Raw genomic sequence first — 16,949 nt, 5'->3', positions numbered from 1 at the left:
AAGAAAATGCCTCGATCTTAGCAGGGGCAGAGTGTTCGGCCCAGTCCAGTCGCGGCCTGTCTCGGACTGTCTAAGACTGTCCGCCCTTTGTCCGGGCTTTGTCCGGGCGTCCCGCTCGCGTCCCGCGATGCGGGGAGAGCGCGCAATTTGAAGCGCCTCCGGTGTCGGGAGGTGACGTGGGGCTCCGCTATGCCCCCTGGGATTTGTGGTTTTTCCTGCTTCCTCCACTCGGCGGCCAGGTGTATCTTGCGGCGGCGGGAGGGCACTGTCCTGGCAATATCTTTTGCGTCTCACAGGGAAAGCACACTGTCCCCTCGCAGGCTCAGGTAAGAAGCAATTCAGCTACAGAAGACCGTGTGCTATGTCATGTGCTATGCCATGTTATGTTATGTAGATTTGTTGAGGGCACTGTCGTGGCCCTGAGCAGGTTTGAGTCGAGCCAAACCTATGGACTAGTGGGACTACTCGAAGTCAGGTCTTCATCTTATTGTTCCATTCAAGAAGTGAGGGGGAGGTTCTTATGTGTAGTGACAGGTCATTCCACACTTTACAAGTGATGTAGGAGAAGGTGTGACTGACAGATATGGTTTTTCGTATCTGTGGGATTTGAGCAAGGAGTGCGGACGAGCAGAGGTGTCTGGAAGGTTTGTGAAATGAGATGTAATTGTTGAGGCATGCTGGGCCAGTGCTATGTAATGCCTTGAAAGTGTGGGTGAGGAGTTTGAATTGTGCTCGTTTGTGTATAGGGAACCAGAGGGGGTCCTTCAGGTTTGGAATGATGTGAGTTTGGCATGGGAGGTTGAGAGTGACTGGCCGTAGAGTTCTGAATAGTCTGCAGGCCTCTGAGTTTTTTGTTGATCCCGGCATAGAGGATGTTCTCATATTTCAGCTTGCTTGTGACCAGGGTGCGCATGACGGTTTTGCTGGTGCTGATTGAGAGCCGTTCAAAAATCATCTTCAGCATCTTCAGGGTATAGAAGCATGAGGTGGTGATGGCACTGACGAGCTGTCATGTCGAGTTTGCTGTCGATGACAAGCCAAAGGTGCTTGGTGTGGATGGTGGGGGTGAGTGTCAGTCCAAAAACTATTGCCCACCACGTAAAGCACCCTGGTGAAGTGCTCTTCTAAGAGATCAGTCTTGTCAGCTTTAGACAACTGGTCTTCATCGATTGGTTGATTTCAGTCATTCTTGAATGTGAGGGAGGGCTTGAGCTGCGTGTCGTTGGCATAGGAGAGGATGTTGGGAGAGTGGATGATGCTGGCTAGAGAGATCATTTCTACGTTGAAGAGGTCATCTGTGGCAGCGATGATGGCAGCTTCTGTGCTGTTGTTGGCTCTGAAACCAGACTGAGTGATGTTGAGAAGTTTGTGGTCATTGAGGTATTCAGTGAGGAGTTTGTTGATGATTTTCTCAAAGATCTTGGACGGGAACGGTAGCAGAGAGATGAGTCTTCAGTTGGTAAGCATTGACGGGGCAGTGGGGGGTTCCATCAGCAATGGGAGAACCAGTGCCTATTTCCAAGCATCTGGGAAGGTTGTGGAAGAGGAGGAAGCATTCAGAATGTGTGTGAGTATGGCTTGATAGATTTCAGTCCTCTGGAGATGGTGTGGTGAGGCAGGGTTCTGATTGGGCTCCTGAGTTGATTGACTTCACGGTGGGAGCAGTTCTTATGGGGTGATCGCGAGCATAAGTTATTTGGATAAGATCAGGAGGCCTTTGGAGAGGTCCGTCCGGTCCATTTGAGGGTTGAAGTTGCTGTAGATAGTGGTGATTATGTTGCTGAAGAACTGAACAAGTGTTGCAGAACTCCTGCGAGGGGGTGATTGAGTTGAAGGCAGAAGCCTGGGAGGTCAAATCCTTCACAACGGTGAACATTTCTTTGCTTCTGTTGGTGCTGGCATTGATGCGATCCACCGGAGCGGCACGTTTGGTGGTCTAGTTCCTTTGGTGGACTTGTCTCAAGATGGATTTGAAAGGTGCTCCTGTCTGCATTGTCCTGGCTCGTTCTCTGTTTGCTCTCCAGTTGTTTGCAGTGGTGATTTATCCGTCTGAGTGTTCGTGTACCAAGTGTCCTGGGGTTTGGATCTTGCTGTGCTGCTGTGTTTAGGGTGAAGGGGGAAGGAGTCAGTGCAGGAGGTGACACATGTACAACATTGGGGGCCCTACTGGTCCAAGGGACCCATCTCCCGCCCCAGAGGCCTGCTATCAGGAGGCTCACTGTCAGCACACCTCCTGACAGCTTCTTTGCCTGTGCGCCCGCATCTCCAAAGGGAGAATGCAAAGGGATTCCCTCCTTTGCATGGGGCCATGCCCCCATGTAAATGAGAGAACACACTCTGGTGATAGCATTGGCACTATATTGGCGCAAGCACTATCTGTATTACAAAAAGGGCAGCACAAGCGGCTGTGGCCCCTTCAGAAATACCAAAGTGCCCCAGGGGCACATAAAGTGGGCAACCCTGTTCATTGTGCCCCTGGGCCACTTTCCATAATACGGACCCGGAAGTGTAGATGGCCAGGTGCTTGGTTGATGCTCTTCTTCCCCTAATACCAGAATTGATGATAGGCAGACACTTACTGGAGGCATGTGTCACTGTAATACCAGCTGGAGCTGTCAGCCTTCGCGTGATTCTATGTAGGAAAGCATCATTTCTTACCTGGAGCACAACTGACGTTTTGTGTTTCCTCTGGCCTCGGATAGGTAGTGGGATGGCTCTCCTCCTCCTCCTCCTCCTCCTCTTTAATGACGACCGAAATTATATTGGTCATCGTCCCATAGCCTAAAATGAATTCAAACCAAAAAATAATTACAACATTTACATTTCAATGTACTGTCTGCATGAGTGTGAAATCTGCTGACTGACTGCATAAAGCCCCAATGCTCTGCACAACTGGAACATACAACTCTAACTTGAAGAGCAAAGAATGAAGGGAAAAGGAACTCTTTACACAACTCCGATAAGCGTATCCGTGCAGGTGCCGTATTATGAAAGTGCCCTGGGGGCTCAATGGGCATGCGTCCCGGCTTTGCACGCGCCTATGGCACTTTGGCATCACCGGAATGGCTGCAGAAGTTTGGGTGGCCCTTTCTGTAATACAGATAGCGCTGACGCACATATAGCGCCAGTGCAATTACCAGAGGACGTTCCCTCATTTGCATGGGGGCGTGGCTTCTTGCAAATGAGGGAATCTCTTTGGCTCTGAGCCCGCGTATGATTATAGACACGGGCGCGGAGGCAAAGAAGGTGTCAGGAGTTGCTATGACAGCTAAAGACACCCAAAAGGTGGTGCAATGTCAGTACACCACCAGATAGTAGCCCTCTGGGGGGTGGAAAAGGGGGTTTTATGGACCCCCGAGACATCCCCTTGCAGGCGGATGCAGTCATTCACTGCACCCACCTGCAAGGTGGTCTCTTTCCCCTCTTAAAAGTGCAGGGGGGTTGCCACCTGTCTAGTGAAACACAGGATGGCTGCTTCAAAGCTGCGCTGTATTTCACTGAATGCGAAGCCCCCAAGGCAGCACGAGTTTGCAGCTGCCCCGGGGGGCAGCCCATTGAACATAAGAAGGCGCTTTCCCGGGTTGCACCTGGCACACCTTTTAAAAGCGGCGCCCGGCGCTAACAAGGAAAATGCACCACATTTAAAAACGCATCTCCAGGTCTTCATGTGCATCTTGGCTATGAAGTAGACTCCTAAAAGTACAAGCTTCTCTTCCTCATGAACAATGGATTGACAGACTCATTTCTCTCCCAAGTGTACCTACAAAGTCCAACCTTCTCTTCCTCCTGAACGATGGACTGACACACTCATCTCTCACCTCCTAAGCGTGGCATGAGTTACAGTCAATAAGTGTCTGCCGCGATGTTGTGATGCATCCAGCATTCAATCAGAGTGACGCTATTGTTTATTGCAGCCTGATCTTGGTTTGTATCTTTAGTTTATACGATTTGTAGTATGGGTGTCAGCTGAGGAGTTAGATTGGAGTTGAATAGGTTTTTCCGCTGCAGATTCAACCGCTCGTCTTTAAACCAGCGGCTGCCACATCCCTCACTCTCTCTAGTAAGACAGAGCTACCCAGATTATGAAAAGCCCCAAAAAACACAAACACATCAGTCGCTGGGGTTAAAATGATACTCTTTCTGAATCATAGTTGGCGAAGCATTACACCTCATGTAAAACATGGAGGCCTGAGGACTGTGTACAAACACCTGTCTCATCTGAATTACGCACCTACCCAGCAGTAACTGCACTGGAAAAATTTAGAGGTTGGTGTATGTTGTAGGGCCGCATAAAACATTCAATCTGTAAACCTTGTACTGTCCGAAGTACCCACGGGTCGCTCGTTAAACTCTCCCACCTGTGTAGAAACAAGGCAATCCAGCCTCCCACTGTGACCTCCACACTGAATCAGGTTTACCTGAATAGGAGGCATCGCTGCTGTTTTTCTGTCCTCAATACCCTTCCTTGTGCTGCCTGCCTCTGCCACCACGGTTTCGAGTGGAGTAGAGGTTGGATCGCTGGGCTCCGCCACGTCCACTTTGATCAAAGCTTCTGGAGGTCTGATTGAATCCACGGCCGGTCGCTCGACCCCTGAAGCGCCCGCCCCTGGTAAAAACCTTATTGATGTTACTTTGGGCTGGTGGTGTGTGTGTGCCTGGTGGAAGTGTGCACTGCCGGCTGGTGGTGTGTGTGTGCCTGGTGGAAGCGTGCACTGCCGGCTGGTGGTGGTTGGGAAAATAATATTGTTTGTGATAACTATATAATCATGTAAACAATGTTTAGTAATATATGTATTTGTATTTTTGTGATTGAAGATTGTTCTAATGAAATATATGTGCTTTAGGATAGAGGACAATGCAGTTTCCTAAATTAAATAAGCATTTTGAGACCAGATGTTCAAGCTTCCTAGTCTTTAAGACATGTAGCTACACAGAGATTTGGTCGCTCAGGAAAGGGAGGATAATCCACTGGTGTTAAAAATGTTTTGTACAGCTGGAAATTGAGAACAGCATTCCAGGAGAACACTGACTAGCCAACACATCCAAAAGGATTGTTGTCTGAAACGCAAAAGCATGGCCAATTAGACTTGATAGACCCATCAGAGAGAGATCGGGATTCTCAGGCCAGGCATTTAACCGAGTTTCAATACTTTATTCGACAGCATTGTCATAAAAGCATTTTATCCCTATTCTAAACATAAATAATTACTATACTAAGTTAAGATCAATTTAAGATACACATTAAATACAAAATGCTGGCGAATTCTTTCCTCTAGAAGGAATTTATACAGTTTAAAAGTACAGGGTCACTATGTCTAATACATAAAAGATAAATCTAGCTTAAAACAAAAAACTTTTCATCATTCATGATTAATCGCAGTTAAAGTGCGGGTGCGGATGATCCAGGCCCAACCCAAATATTTGGCTAGGGCAATTGCAAGATTGGGGGCACAATTTGATCTTAATATTCTCAGTGCTTCTAGGTATTTTCTTATCCCCAAATTCTTGCACACTGGTTTTAGCCATCTACTTCTTGGAGCAGCATACAGGGGGCATACAAACAAAAAGTGTGGAATATCCTCAACGTGGACCTTGCAGTAGCAACATGTATTAACATTACTTGGTGACCATTTTAAAGTAAAAACATTTAGAGGTAGGCAACCAACTCTGAACTGAAAATACAGCTTTCTGTCCAAGGGTTTTGTGATCAGATCCCAGTACTGTTCACAGTTTGGGGCTAATTTGGTCTCCAAATACTGGGATGTCAACATAGAGGGTTGATTGGAAATTAAAACCGATTGGTGTACCATGTCCCAATACATTTTTTTCAACAACACCTTAGATGGAAAGGCGGAAGGGTCAGTAGTAGTCCATAAGTGGTCTAAATGCAGTTTTTGTAGCAAGTTCCTAATTTCTTTAAGCCAAGTTATTTTATGGAACCGGTCAGAGCTAATAATGTCCATGAGAGCAGATGCATAATGGTCCAGTTCAGGTGTTGTCTTTATGCGCCTCCAATATAAAAGTGGGCGCAATCGAGCCATATCCTCGATCTTTTTCCTCCCTAGATCATATAGGAGTGGGATCGATGGAGTGCTCTGCGGGACACCAACCAACCGGCGAAGGAATTTGTTCTCTGCAATAGCCAAGACACTCAAATTGGCAAAGCCCCATAGCTCTGATCCATAAAGGCAGGCACCCAGCACTTTCATACTATAAATCTCCATAATAGGCTGGATGGGTTTTGTTAGCGAAGATTTATATTTTTGTGCTATGGCCCCAGCCAGCTGATGGAACTTTAAGACCACAGAATCAATGTGTGATTTCCAGTTCATACTACCCTGCAAGGAAATACCAAGGTAAGTGAAAGCATTCACCTCTTCCAGAACAGACCCATTAAAATTTATTTTGCCCTTGAATTGCTTAGCAGGATTTAGGTTCATGAACTTGGTCTTTGTAGTGTTTAATTCCAGGCCCCGAATCCGACAGAAATCTCCAAATGCTTCAATTGTCTTTTGTAATCTGCTAGGGGTCCGCGAGACCAGTAAAGTGTCATCAGCAAACATTAATACTGGAACCCGCTCCCCATTTAGCATAGGGGCATCAGTTGGTGATTTCTTTAGATGGTCTACTACGCCGTTGATATAAAGGGAGAATAAGGCGGGGGCCATGACGCATCCCTGTCTCACCCCACGCTCCACAGGGAAAGAATCAGTGACGTCCCCCTGTGCACCCCACCTAATCCTGGCGTAGTTATTTTCGTGCATACGCACTAACAATGTCAATAATTCCGGGCTGATTCCAAGCTCGCTAAGAACAATCCATAGTTTTTGACGAGGTACCAAGTCAAATGCTGACTTTAAGTCGACAAAAACGGCATATAATGGGCCATTTGTCAAGGTCACGTTTTTCCAGTAAAGGGTTAAAAAATGGAATACCTGGTCGACAGAGCTAGTTAGGGGGCGGAAGTCAGCTTGGTACGGGGAGAGGATATCATTATCATCTATCCAAGTTTGTATTTTATTTTGTATCATTCTACCCATCAGCTTTTGTGCAGAGTCGATAAGGCTGATGGGTCTATAATTACTTGGTAAGGCCTTGTCCCCTTTTTTGAAAACTGGAATGATCTCTGCGCCCTTCCATGAAACTGGTATCGCAGCTCCTTGAGCGATGGAGTTTACAAGCCAAACAAAATATTGACACCAGTTAGCCCGGTCGGATAAAAATACATCTGCCGGTATTCCATCAATTCCTGGAGCCCTACCTCTGGTCACCCGTCCAATGCTACATTTACATCCCCCAATGTGAATACTTCATAACTATAGAATACCATTTTGGGGGGCGGGTGGCAGCCCGGAGGCGAGTTATCAGCATATTGCGGTTTGAAGAAATCCACCCATGCTTCCTTAGCCACATAATTGTTTGGACAATCTGCAATTCCCCCCCTACCCCATTTTAAGATAGCCCAAAACTCTTTTTGCTGTTTAGCTGCGCAGGCTTTTTTTAGATCTAGCCATTGATTTTCGTCCCACAGCCTTTTTGCCCTAGCTTGAGCTTTTCTATAGTCGTCCCTGGCCTTCAACACTCCTTCTTTACTCCTCAGCGCTTGGCTGAGGTTCTGCCGTGCCTTTCTACAAGAATGGTCATACCATCCTTTATTTCTACGAGGACAAGCACCCTTTCCCTGATAAACTTTTTTTTAAAAGAACCCCTGTATTTTGGAAAAAAACTTGACGTGTGACTCTTCGATTCATTTATTAAAATTTGGCGCATTACAATGATCCTGCAAGCTGCTAACCTCATTTGCAACAACCTCCAATAAATCCTGCATTTTCCCTGGCTTGTCCAACAGAGTTGCCCATTTGACATGGCGTTGGTTGTTGGTTGAAATAATATCTAGTGGCATGACGCCCCTTTCAGGATTTGGCAATATTACTCCTTGGTCCAATTTGAAGAGCAAGCACAACGGGTTGTGGTCACTCTCCAATCTAGGTGTCACTCTCATATCTATCATCTTATGCCAATCTCTGACATCTACAAGGATGTAATCTATCCGACTGCTTGCCCTTGTGTTGTCAAAGGTATGAACACCCTGAAGGTCTGAAGGGGTGCGGCCATTTGCTGCCCTCAACCCCCTGGCCAAACACAAACTCTTTACTTGTACTGCCACTTCAGACCATTTCTTTACCACGGGTAAATCCAATTGGGGAATTCCCCATTTAGTATCTTCCTCCAGGGACATTTCATTATCCCCCTGGCCTAGTGGTTCGAATGTAGTGTTCATGTCTCCCCCCACTAGGATAGTGATATGCGTTGGTAGATGCTCCAGATCGTTATCAAGTGTTACTACCACCTCTGAAGCTTTACCCCCTATTGTTCCCCTGGCATATATGTTATAGAGGGCCATCTCCTGGCCATCAGCCCAGGTTATCACAATTGGCAGTAAGTCACAATTATTAACGGGTCTCGCTCTAATGGTACATTGTTATGATTGGCGTACCCATGTGATTAGTCCCCCTGAGGGCTGCCCTTTTGGATGCTTTTTCGCAGGGACAAAGAAATTTAAAAAACCCTGACGATGGGCAGGGATCACTGCCCAGGTTTCCTGGAACATAATTACATCATGGAGGTCAATAAATTCGCACCAATCTGGGGAATCTAGTTTGTTAAAGATTCCCGCCAGATTCCAGGATAGGAATTTAAGACCTTCCTTCAACGGGCTAACCCTCACGTTCGGTGGTGATACATATTGGGCATGCAGGGGTTGGGCCAGAGTAGGAGGGGGGCTAGTTGCCCTGCTATTTTCAATAATGCGGGGAGTGGGAGCCAAGTGCTCCATAGTACAAGAATGAACCCCCGTACGACAGGGTGTCCTCCCATTACTAGAGTTAGTGACAATAAGCTTCTTAGCAATACCAGTTTCCCCCTCTTGGATCCCAACTATGTTTCCCTTGACTGCACTCATCCGCCCATTCAGTCAGTCACACTCGTTGAGATCAGAAAGGGCAGAGTATCTATTTTCCATCGGCATGCCCCAATTACTTCTTATACCAAGGGGTTTGCCTTTCCTTACCACAGGATTCCATTTTGTTCTAAGTACTGTGGGATTTAGAGTGTTCCCTTTCTTTGCATAGAAAAAATCTAGCGTTAGAGGAACTATCTCTGTAGATCTGCGCTGGGGAGGATATATGTTTGCTAGAATGTTTGGCAGCACTTCAGGATCAGAAAAATGTAGCACCACACAATCCCCTCTAAATTTTTTATTACCACCCCCGATCCATTCTACTCTTCTAGCCTTCACAACTTCTTGTGCCAACTGGTCCATGCCCTCCGGAGAAAAGGCCATGTTCCTATCTAGCCAGTGCAATGATTTATTTATTAGGGATGATGAGTTCTCTACTTGCCCAGATTCTAGGAGTGGGACATTCGCCAGGACCAGTACTAGGGGAGATGCCTCTACAATTAATTCTACTGGTCCCTTCTCTATATTGGAGTCTACCAGCCTGTCCCATTGCCTTGGCCTTTCAGAATCACCGATATTAGTACCCAGTCTCCTGGGATCCCCCCCCTATATCGTTAGATGGCATAGGAATAAGGGGAGTATTTTCCAAGGGTTCTGTCCTGGGTGCTGTCTGTGTTTTTTTTTACTCGACTCTAAGTGTTTCCTGCTTAGGATTTTTTGCTGCTTCCTTTAATGATTTTTGCAAAAGTCCCCCCAACCTGTTCACCTCTTCAGTGAGGTGATCTATTTTGCATAGAAGGGGTTTAGTTATGGTCTTGATTTTATTATCTAGGGCGTTTAACAGTTTTTAAAATTGATCTTCGTCCAAAAGTAACTTCCCCCCAGAGATTCCCCTTACATCTTCTCCAGTACTTTTCGGTGGGGATACATCTGAGCGTTTTTTTTTCTTGAGCGAAGCCCGCCCCGTTTTGGAAGACTCTTTCCCCCCCCCTTAGCAACTCTTGGGGCTGGTACCGGTGCTGGGGGCTCCTCTTCTAACAATACTATGTCTTCATCAGGTATACTCTCAGCGTCTGAGTCAGCTATAGCTACTAATAGCTGGGTTAATGGGTTATTCTCAGGTTGCTGAAAAACCTCATTGCTAATATCAAGGTCAGGTATGTCTGGAGGCATATTATCAGGTGATGGCAGTACAGGGGAAAGGCTCAACCCCAGTGAGGATCTCCTATCACTGTTTATTTTTGCAACAACCTGGACCATATAATTGTCGAGAGTATTAATAGCTTGAGTCGTTTTTGACTTCGACATATTAGGAGATTGTAACACCGGTTACCCCCAAGTTATACCGTACAATACTGTTACACAGGATGACTTTCCTATAATTGCAGTGTTAGGTGTATTTGGTACAAACTCACAAATGGTGTTTTGGGCAGCGTTCCAGGCCCTGTCCCTGACTCTTCCTGCCGATGAGGGCCGTAGAGGGCCCGCCCTTTGCCCGGGCTTCGCCCGGCGTCCCGCAACGCGGAGGGCACATCTCTCTTGAAGCCCCTCCTGACGCTGAAAACGCGTCAGGGCTAGGCGCCGCCACAAGGGATGCCGGGATTGGTAGTCCCGAGGCGGCAGCGCAGCTGGAGGTAGCGGTGGCAGTCGTTGGGTGGTGATAGCGCTCCTGCGCTTCTCCTCTCAGTGTGCAGCAAACTCTCTCACACAGGTACGTGGTCTGAATAGTGGTTCCCCCGCTCCACCGAGGGCACAGCTCTCTTGAAGCCCCTCCTGACGCTGCAAACGCGTCAGGGCTAGGCGCTGCCGCAAGGGATGCCGGGATTTTTAGTCCCGAGGCGGCAGCGCAGCTGAAGGTAGCGGTGGCGGTCGTTGGGTGGTGATAGCGCTCCTGCGCTTCTCCTCTCAGTGTGCAGCAAATTCTCTCACACTGGTAAGTGGTCTGAATAGTGGTTCCCCCGCTCCACCGAGGGCACAGCTCTCTTGAAGCCCCTCCTGACGCTGCAAACGCGTCAGGGCTAGGCGCCGCCGCAAGGGATGCCGGGATTGGTAGTCCCGAGGCGGCAGCGCAGCTGGAGGTAGCGGTGGCGGTCGTTGGGTGGTGATAGCGCTCCTGCGCTTCTCCTCTCAGTGTGCAGCAAACTCTCTCACACAGGTCAGTGGTCTGAATAGGGCATTTAACACAATAAAGACTATGTTACCACATCATAACATCTGATATGTCAGTAAAGGAGGTATGCTTATCCTCATTCCATTTTAAATAGTCGAATTAATGGATGGTCCCGCACTTGTTTCCCATTAATAAAGTGAGGTGTCCACAATGGTCGATCTGTGTGTGCACCATTCTGTAAGACTTACATGAAGATGCTAGGTAGCTTAAAATATTTGCCACAATAGAGACAGAGCACAGCATTTAACTGAGTGTGTCAATTTGACTAATTGCGAATGGGCATTGTGATCTTGTAACATTTTAATAACAACAAATTAGTGAATCCTCATGCCCTTCTTTCTGCAGCTCCTGCGTCTCATAATGATGGTGACAAACAGATAAAATCCCAGGTAGAACATGGACACTAAGACACCGCAGTCAGCAGCAAGTGTTTGGAGACACAATGGGTTTGCACAAGCCATATGCAGTCTAAGAGGGCTGCACACTACTTTTAGATATCATTCAATTCAACAGCACAGGCTCGGAGGGTGGCGCATTGATTTTACACAACATTTGTACACAACAGCTGGCACAATGCTGCAAGCTTCCAACCAAGGTCTCGAAGGAGAACCTTCAGATATAACGGTTTTTACAAATTACGAGAAACTGCACAAATAAGGCTCTTTCAGGAAACAATAATGGAAGACCGTCTGCCCTACAAATGGTAGGCATTCTGACCTACTTCTTTCTCTCCAGGAACACTATGAAAAGATAGGCAGTCTCAAACAAAAAAACCTAGGAAATATGACCCAGACTCCCTTGTGGAAAGCTCTCAGTGTAGCAAGCACATTATTTTTCCAAAAAACAAACTCTCACTTTAGGAGTAAAACAAAAAAGTCTGCTGGGCACCCGTGTGAAACATGGCAGCCACTCAGCAAACTTTACGTGCTTTTAGAGGAGCTCCTGTTGCTCCTCTGAAGTCACAGGGATGGCCAGGTTGGTGGAGGTCGCTAAACATGGGGGACGCTAGTGTAATGGTGTAGTGGAAGTTGGTAAACATGCTCCTCTGGCAGACCGTGGACACATTGTCAAACTATACATGAGGGGGACAGTCTTCAAATGTAACTCAAAATAGAACAAGCATTTGCAATGCAATAGGTCTCGCATTAGGAAAGTTTGAGCTATTGGTATTGTAAATGACCTAAAAATCACTAAAGAAAGACAGGCAGGATTCAGGTTGTGGCAGACAGAGCACTCTATCAAAAATACAACCTAGCGTTGTACCAGCCAAACCACCGGTCCTCCCACCAGCCCGGTTTAGAGTTGGAGAGACTGTCATCTTTCTATTGGAGATCACATTGGGTCTGTGAACGAAAAAAAAACTTCTTCCTAAGGAGAAGGGGCTCTCGGAGAAAACCCATCAGGCATTATTAGATAAAGAAGCGCTATATAAGAACCTTCAAATAAAAATGTAAGTCAATTTTGCATGTGACAAATGCATATTTAAATCCCTCGTATGGGAGTATGCTTTCAAGTACTCATCATTCGGTAGCATTTTTATGGATTATTAACCAGAGGAATGCCACTATACACACATTTTACGTTTTCCAAAATAAATCTGGTATTTATTGGGTAAAAACGACTGACTTAAGTTCCTAACACAGGAGTGAAGCCCAGATCTCAGTATTACAGGTAGCACTTCTCTCTTCATTAACACAGATGCAGAGGTGGTACCGTCGCAAGCAAAGAACTGCCTCTCACTCTGAGAGAAGGCACACTGGGGAGAATAGTCCACTCTGATACCACCTGCGCTAGACTCCCAGCTGAAAGCAGTCATGCTATGGAGGTTTGACCCCTCTATTGCCAAATAAACTAGGCTCCTTGCTGACATCACAAATTATCTTTATAGTTTAGGGAAGAAATCACATTTAACATCTCTTTCCATGCAATCAGCAGTCAAATACCATGAATTCAAATACATTTTTTGTTTTATTACAAATCAAAACATACACTTGTGAGAAATATTTAAAATCTAGTCATCATTGTGTACATTTAATAGTCTCATGATTGTTCATGCTGTATCATAATTTAGTTCATGTTAACGTTACAGTAAATTGAATTTAATCCTGGTACACACCTCTGTAGTGTGGTTTTTAAAGGCTCTTGGATGTCCATACATAGGTGGTGTTTAGATGTTTGGTTATGTATCATTAATACCGATTCATAAAGTATTGGGTTTAGAATGTATTATGGCACTAATGGCCGTACAAACTACTTGTTCGTAAATATAATTTGTTCAGTTTAGAACTTGTTGCTGTTAACATGAAAGTAAAGTGAGTTTGAACCTGGAGCAAACCCCTCTAGTGTGTTATGTATAAGCATGGGTATGATGAACAGCAGTCTTGTTGCTGTTCCTCACTGGCTGGGTGGTGGCGGTAGTGATGATACTCGGCAGCAGGAAGAACTTCCCGGACTCAGCACTTTGTTAAAATGACCTCGGTGGAAAGCATTAGTTTCTACTATCTGGAGCTACTGAAGATGTATCCTTTCTTCTGATATGCATATTATATTGGTGAACTCCTTACTCTACACAAGGCTGGGCTATGAGAGCACTGTTTATTTGTCAGCTCCAGCAACACAAAAGCACATTAGAGATGAGTCAGAATGCTACGATCTATCTTATTTGTGGTCTGAAGACGTCCCAACTGCATCACAAAGTTTCACTGTTTTCTCACGAGGCAGCACTTTTTATGCCCATTCATTCACCGGCGGTTTATAAAACAAGAGTTTCTTTTTACATGTAAAAACAAACCTGAATATCATTTGTGTCAAAATTCAGTATCTTTTGTGTTCCTTTACTCCTGAATCCAGATTTTTTTCCCCAGAGCCAAGGTTCAAGAAATGTAAAGCAGGGAGTCGATAGTTGAAGACTCTAAGAGCTGGAATTTTTTACTGCTCAAGATTCAATCTTTACCTAACTCTCAACCTTTCAGAAACCTATTCAGAACTAAACTTTTCAACAGTTCTCTCTCCGATCAATAATTTTGCCATCATGCACAGATTCTGTCCTTTCACCAGTTAAGAGTTGGTTGGGTGATTCTCTGTAAATAAGACACGTCTAAAATATATTCATATACAATTAATTTCACTGTAAATAATTTACATAGTCAGTGGTGAGCCAGCAAATTTCCCAAGGGACCAGCTTGATATTGGACACCTCTGGGGATGTGCCACTATGGTGGGTGCTTTTACCTATGTGATGATCGAAATGAGCATCCTTTTTCCCCGCGTCAGGGCTTCGGATAAACGTTGTGCACTGCAAGCATTAACTCTCAGAGTTACAGGTCACATTTTCCTACTTTGACTTCTTGTGCCTTTGGACGTTGTTCTCTAGCAGCGGTCAATGAACCAGTTGTTGTACAAAATGGCCGAACACCAAAGCCAGCTACAAATATTCTCCAGTCTTTGCTCGTTAAACGTATTCAAGTGTGTTGTGTTTATAGGTTTTATTACTAATCCCAGTAGTTAGCTGAAAATCCTTTCCACAACTACTTCCAAATCCACTGCAATGGTATGGTTTCTCCCCTGTATGTTTTTGCTGATGTCCTCGTAGAATTGGTAATCGACTAAAGCTCTTCGCACATTCAGTGCACTTGAATGGCTTTTCCCCTAAGTGTGTTCGCTGAGGATTTCTTAATGTTGAAGGGTCACCAAAACTACTTCCACATTCATTGCAGTGTTAGGGATTTTCACCTGTGTGTGTTCGTTGATGTCTTTGTAGGTCTGATAATTGACTAAAGCACTTCACACACTCACTGCACTTGAATGGCTTTTCTCCAGTGTGTGTTCGCTGAGGATTCCATAATGTTGAAGATTTCTTACAACTACTTCCACATTCGCTACAATGGAATGGTTTCTCCCCTGTGTGCGATCGCTGATGTATTTTGAGGTGTGATAAACGACTGAAGTTCTTCAAACATTCACTGATTTCTCAACTGTGTGTGTTGTGATGTCTTTGGAGATTCGATACCCGACTGAAGCTCTTGAAACATTCATTGCACTGGGATGGTTTTTCCCGTGTGTTTTCGCTGATGTTTCCTGAGAGTTGAGGATTGACTAAAACTACTTCCACATTCATTGCAATGGTATGGTTTTTCCCCAGTATGTGTTCGCTGATGTTCTTGTAGATGTGATAACCGACTGAAGCTCTTCACACATTCATTGCAATGGTATGGTTTTTCCCCTGTGTGTGTTCGCTGATGAATCCTGAGAGTTGAGGAATGACTAAAACTACGTCCACATTCACTGCAATGGTATGGTTTTTCCCCAGTGTGTGTTCGCTGATGTACTTGTAGATGTGATAACTCACTAAAGCTCTTCACACATTCAGTGCAATGGTATGGTTTTTCCCCAGTGTGTGTTCGCTGATGTCTCTTAAGATGTGATAACCCACTAAAGCTCTTCACACATTCACTGCAATCGTATGGTTTGTCCCCTGTGTGTGTTCGCTGATGAATCCTGAGAGTTGAGGAATCACTAAAACGAGTTCCAGATTCATTGCAATGGTATGGTTTTTCCCCAGTGTGTGTTTGCAAATGTGTTCGTAGATTTGATAACTGTCTGAACTTCTTCACACATTCATTGCAATGGTACGGTTTTTCCCCTGTGTGTGTTCGCTGATGTATTTGGAGTTGTGATAACCAACGAAAGCTCTTCACACATTCAGTGCAATGGTATGGTTTGTCCCCCATTTGTGTCCGCTGATGATCTTTTAGGAGTGCTAACTGACTAAAGTTCTTCACACATTCATTGCAATTGCACGTTGCTTTTCCTGTGTGTGTTTGCTGATGGCTCTTTAGTAGTGATGACAAACTAAAGCTCTTGCTGCTTTTGAATGATTTTTCTTTCTTGGGTAGTGTCTCTGGGTCAGGTTTATATTTGTCTGCATCAGAGTACTGCGTTTTCTGAGGAGCTAACACGGTTGATAAAGCACTTGTGTTATTCTCACATTCCCTGTATGTGTGTGATATTTTGGATGCTTGATTTCAGATTTTACAACGAAATGCAAGACTCACCAATTACATATATTATACTTGTGGCAAGTAAAACTTCTTTGTATGTGGTTATGTCTTTAGATTGTATAATGGTTTTGCATGTTTACGAGTGAAGATTAGTCTTCCTTCAGGTCGATGCAAATTGGGACAGTCTAGTAGATCAGTAGATCCTTCAGTTGTCTGGCTCTACTCCATTATGCTTTTCTCTTGCTCCTGTGGTTTAGCCAGAAATTGTTTACAATATGCGTAGCACACTGAATGGTGGTCTACCATCATTACAGGAAACAGAGCAATGCTGTATCCACCTCACACCGATCCAATCATTAAATCTTGGAGACTTGTTTATACAGGCAGTGGTTAGTTATTGTTGTTGCGTTAATTTTCTAGAGGTCATTTCTTCGTCTTGTGGCGTAGAGGTGCACAGCTCAGACTCTTAAATCCACTGAATTGCTCGTGACTGCTTCTTCCAGGATCTATCAGTTTATGTTCAGGTTCCTCAGTCTCTGACTGTGCAGCTCTTTACCTGAATATTGGAGCTAATTTTTCTGACCGCTTTTTGCACATTTACACGATTAAAGTCATTATTCACAATCATTTGTGCATTCAAGGTTGGTTTCCTGTTGGATGTAAAGAGATTTAAAATCACTAAATGGAAATGTAAGAGAATGTAAATACACAATATTTAACTATTTGTAAAAGCCATCTCTTCTTTACCATTTTTTAAAGTAACCAAGAGATATTTCACAATACACAGATATTTAACTGAATGTTCTATTGCGCATGCCAC

The 16,949-nt window shown here is 45.1% G+C and overlaps 1 protein-coding gene across 1 annotated transcript in view; it reads right to left on the bottom strand.

The window, feature by feature from the left end:
* Window positions 1-15,984, bottom strand: part of LOC144806163 (uncharacterized) — a 37,502-nt gene extending 21,518 nt beyond the window's left edge. Inside the window, exons 1-3 of the mRNA XM_078672587.1 lie at window positions 15,170-15,984; window positions 6,212-6,338; window positions 2,659-2,781 (exon numbers count right to left, since the gene is read on the bottom strand). Of these exons, the coding sequence (XP_078528713.1) occupies window positions 2,659-2,781; window positions 6,212-6,338; window positions 15,170-15,859 (940 nt within the window). The 5' untranslated portion in view covers window positions 15,860-15,984. The remainder of the gene's footprint in view (window positions 1-2,658; window positions 2,782-6,211; window positions 6,339-15,169) is intronic.
* Between the last annotated feature and the right edge of the window lie 965 nt (window positions 15,985-16,949).

The sequence above is a fragment of the Lissotriton helveticus genome (assembly GCF_964261635.1).
Source record: "Lissotriton helveticus chromosome 1_1 unlocalized genomic scaffold, aLisHel1.1 SUPER_1_unloc_50, whole genome shotgun sequence".
NCBI classification, from domain to species: Eukaryota; Metazoa; Chordata; class Amphibia; order Caudata; family Salamandridae; genus Lissotriton; species Lissotriton helveticus.
The sequence above is the reverse complement of the archived record's forward strand: the minus strand, read 5'-3'. Positions and strand labels throughout refer to the sequence as shown.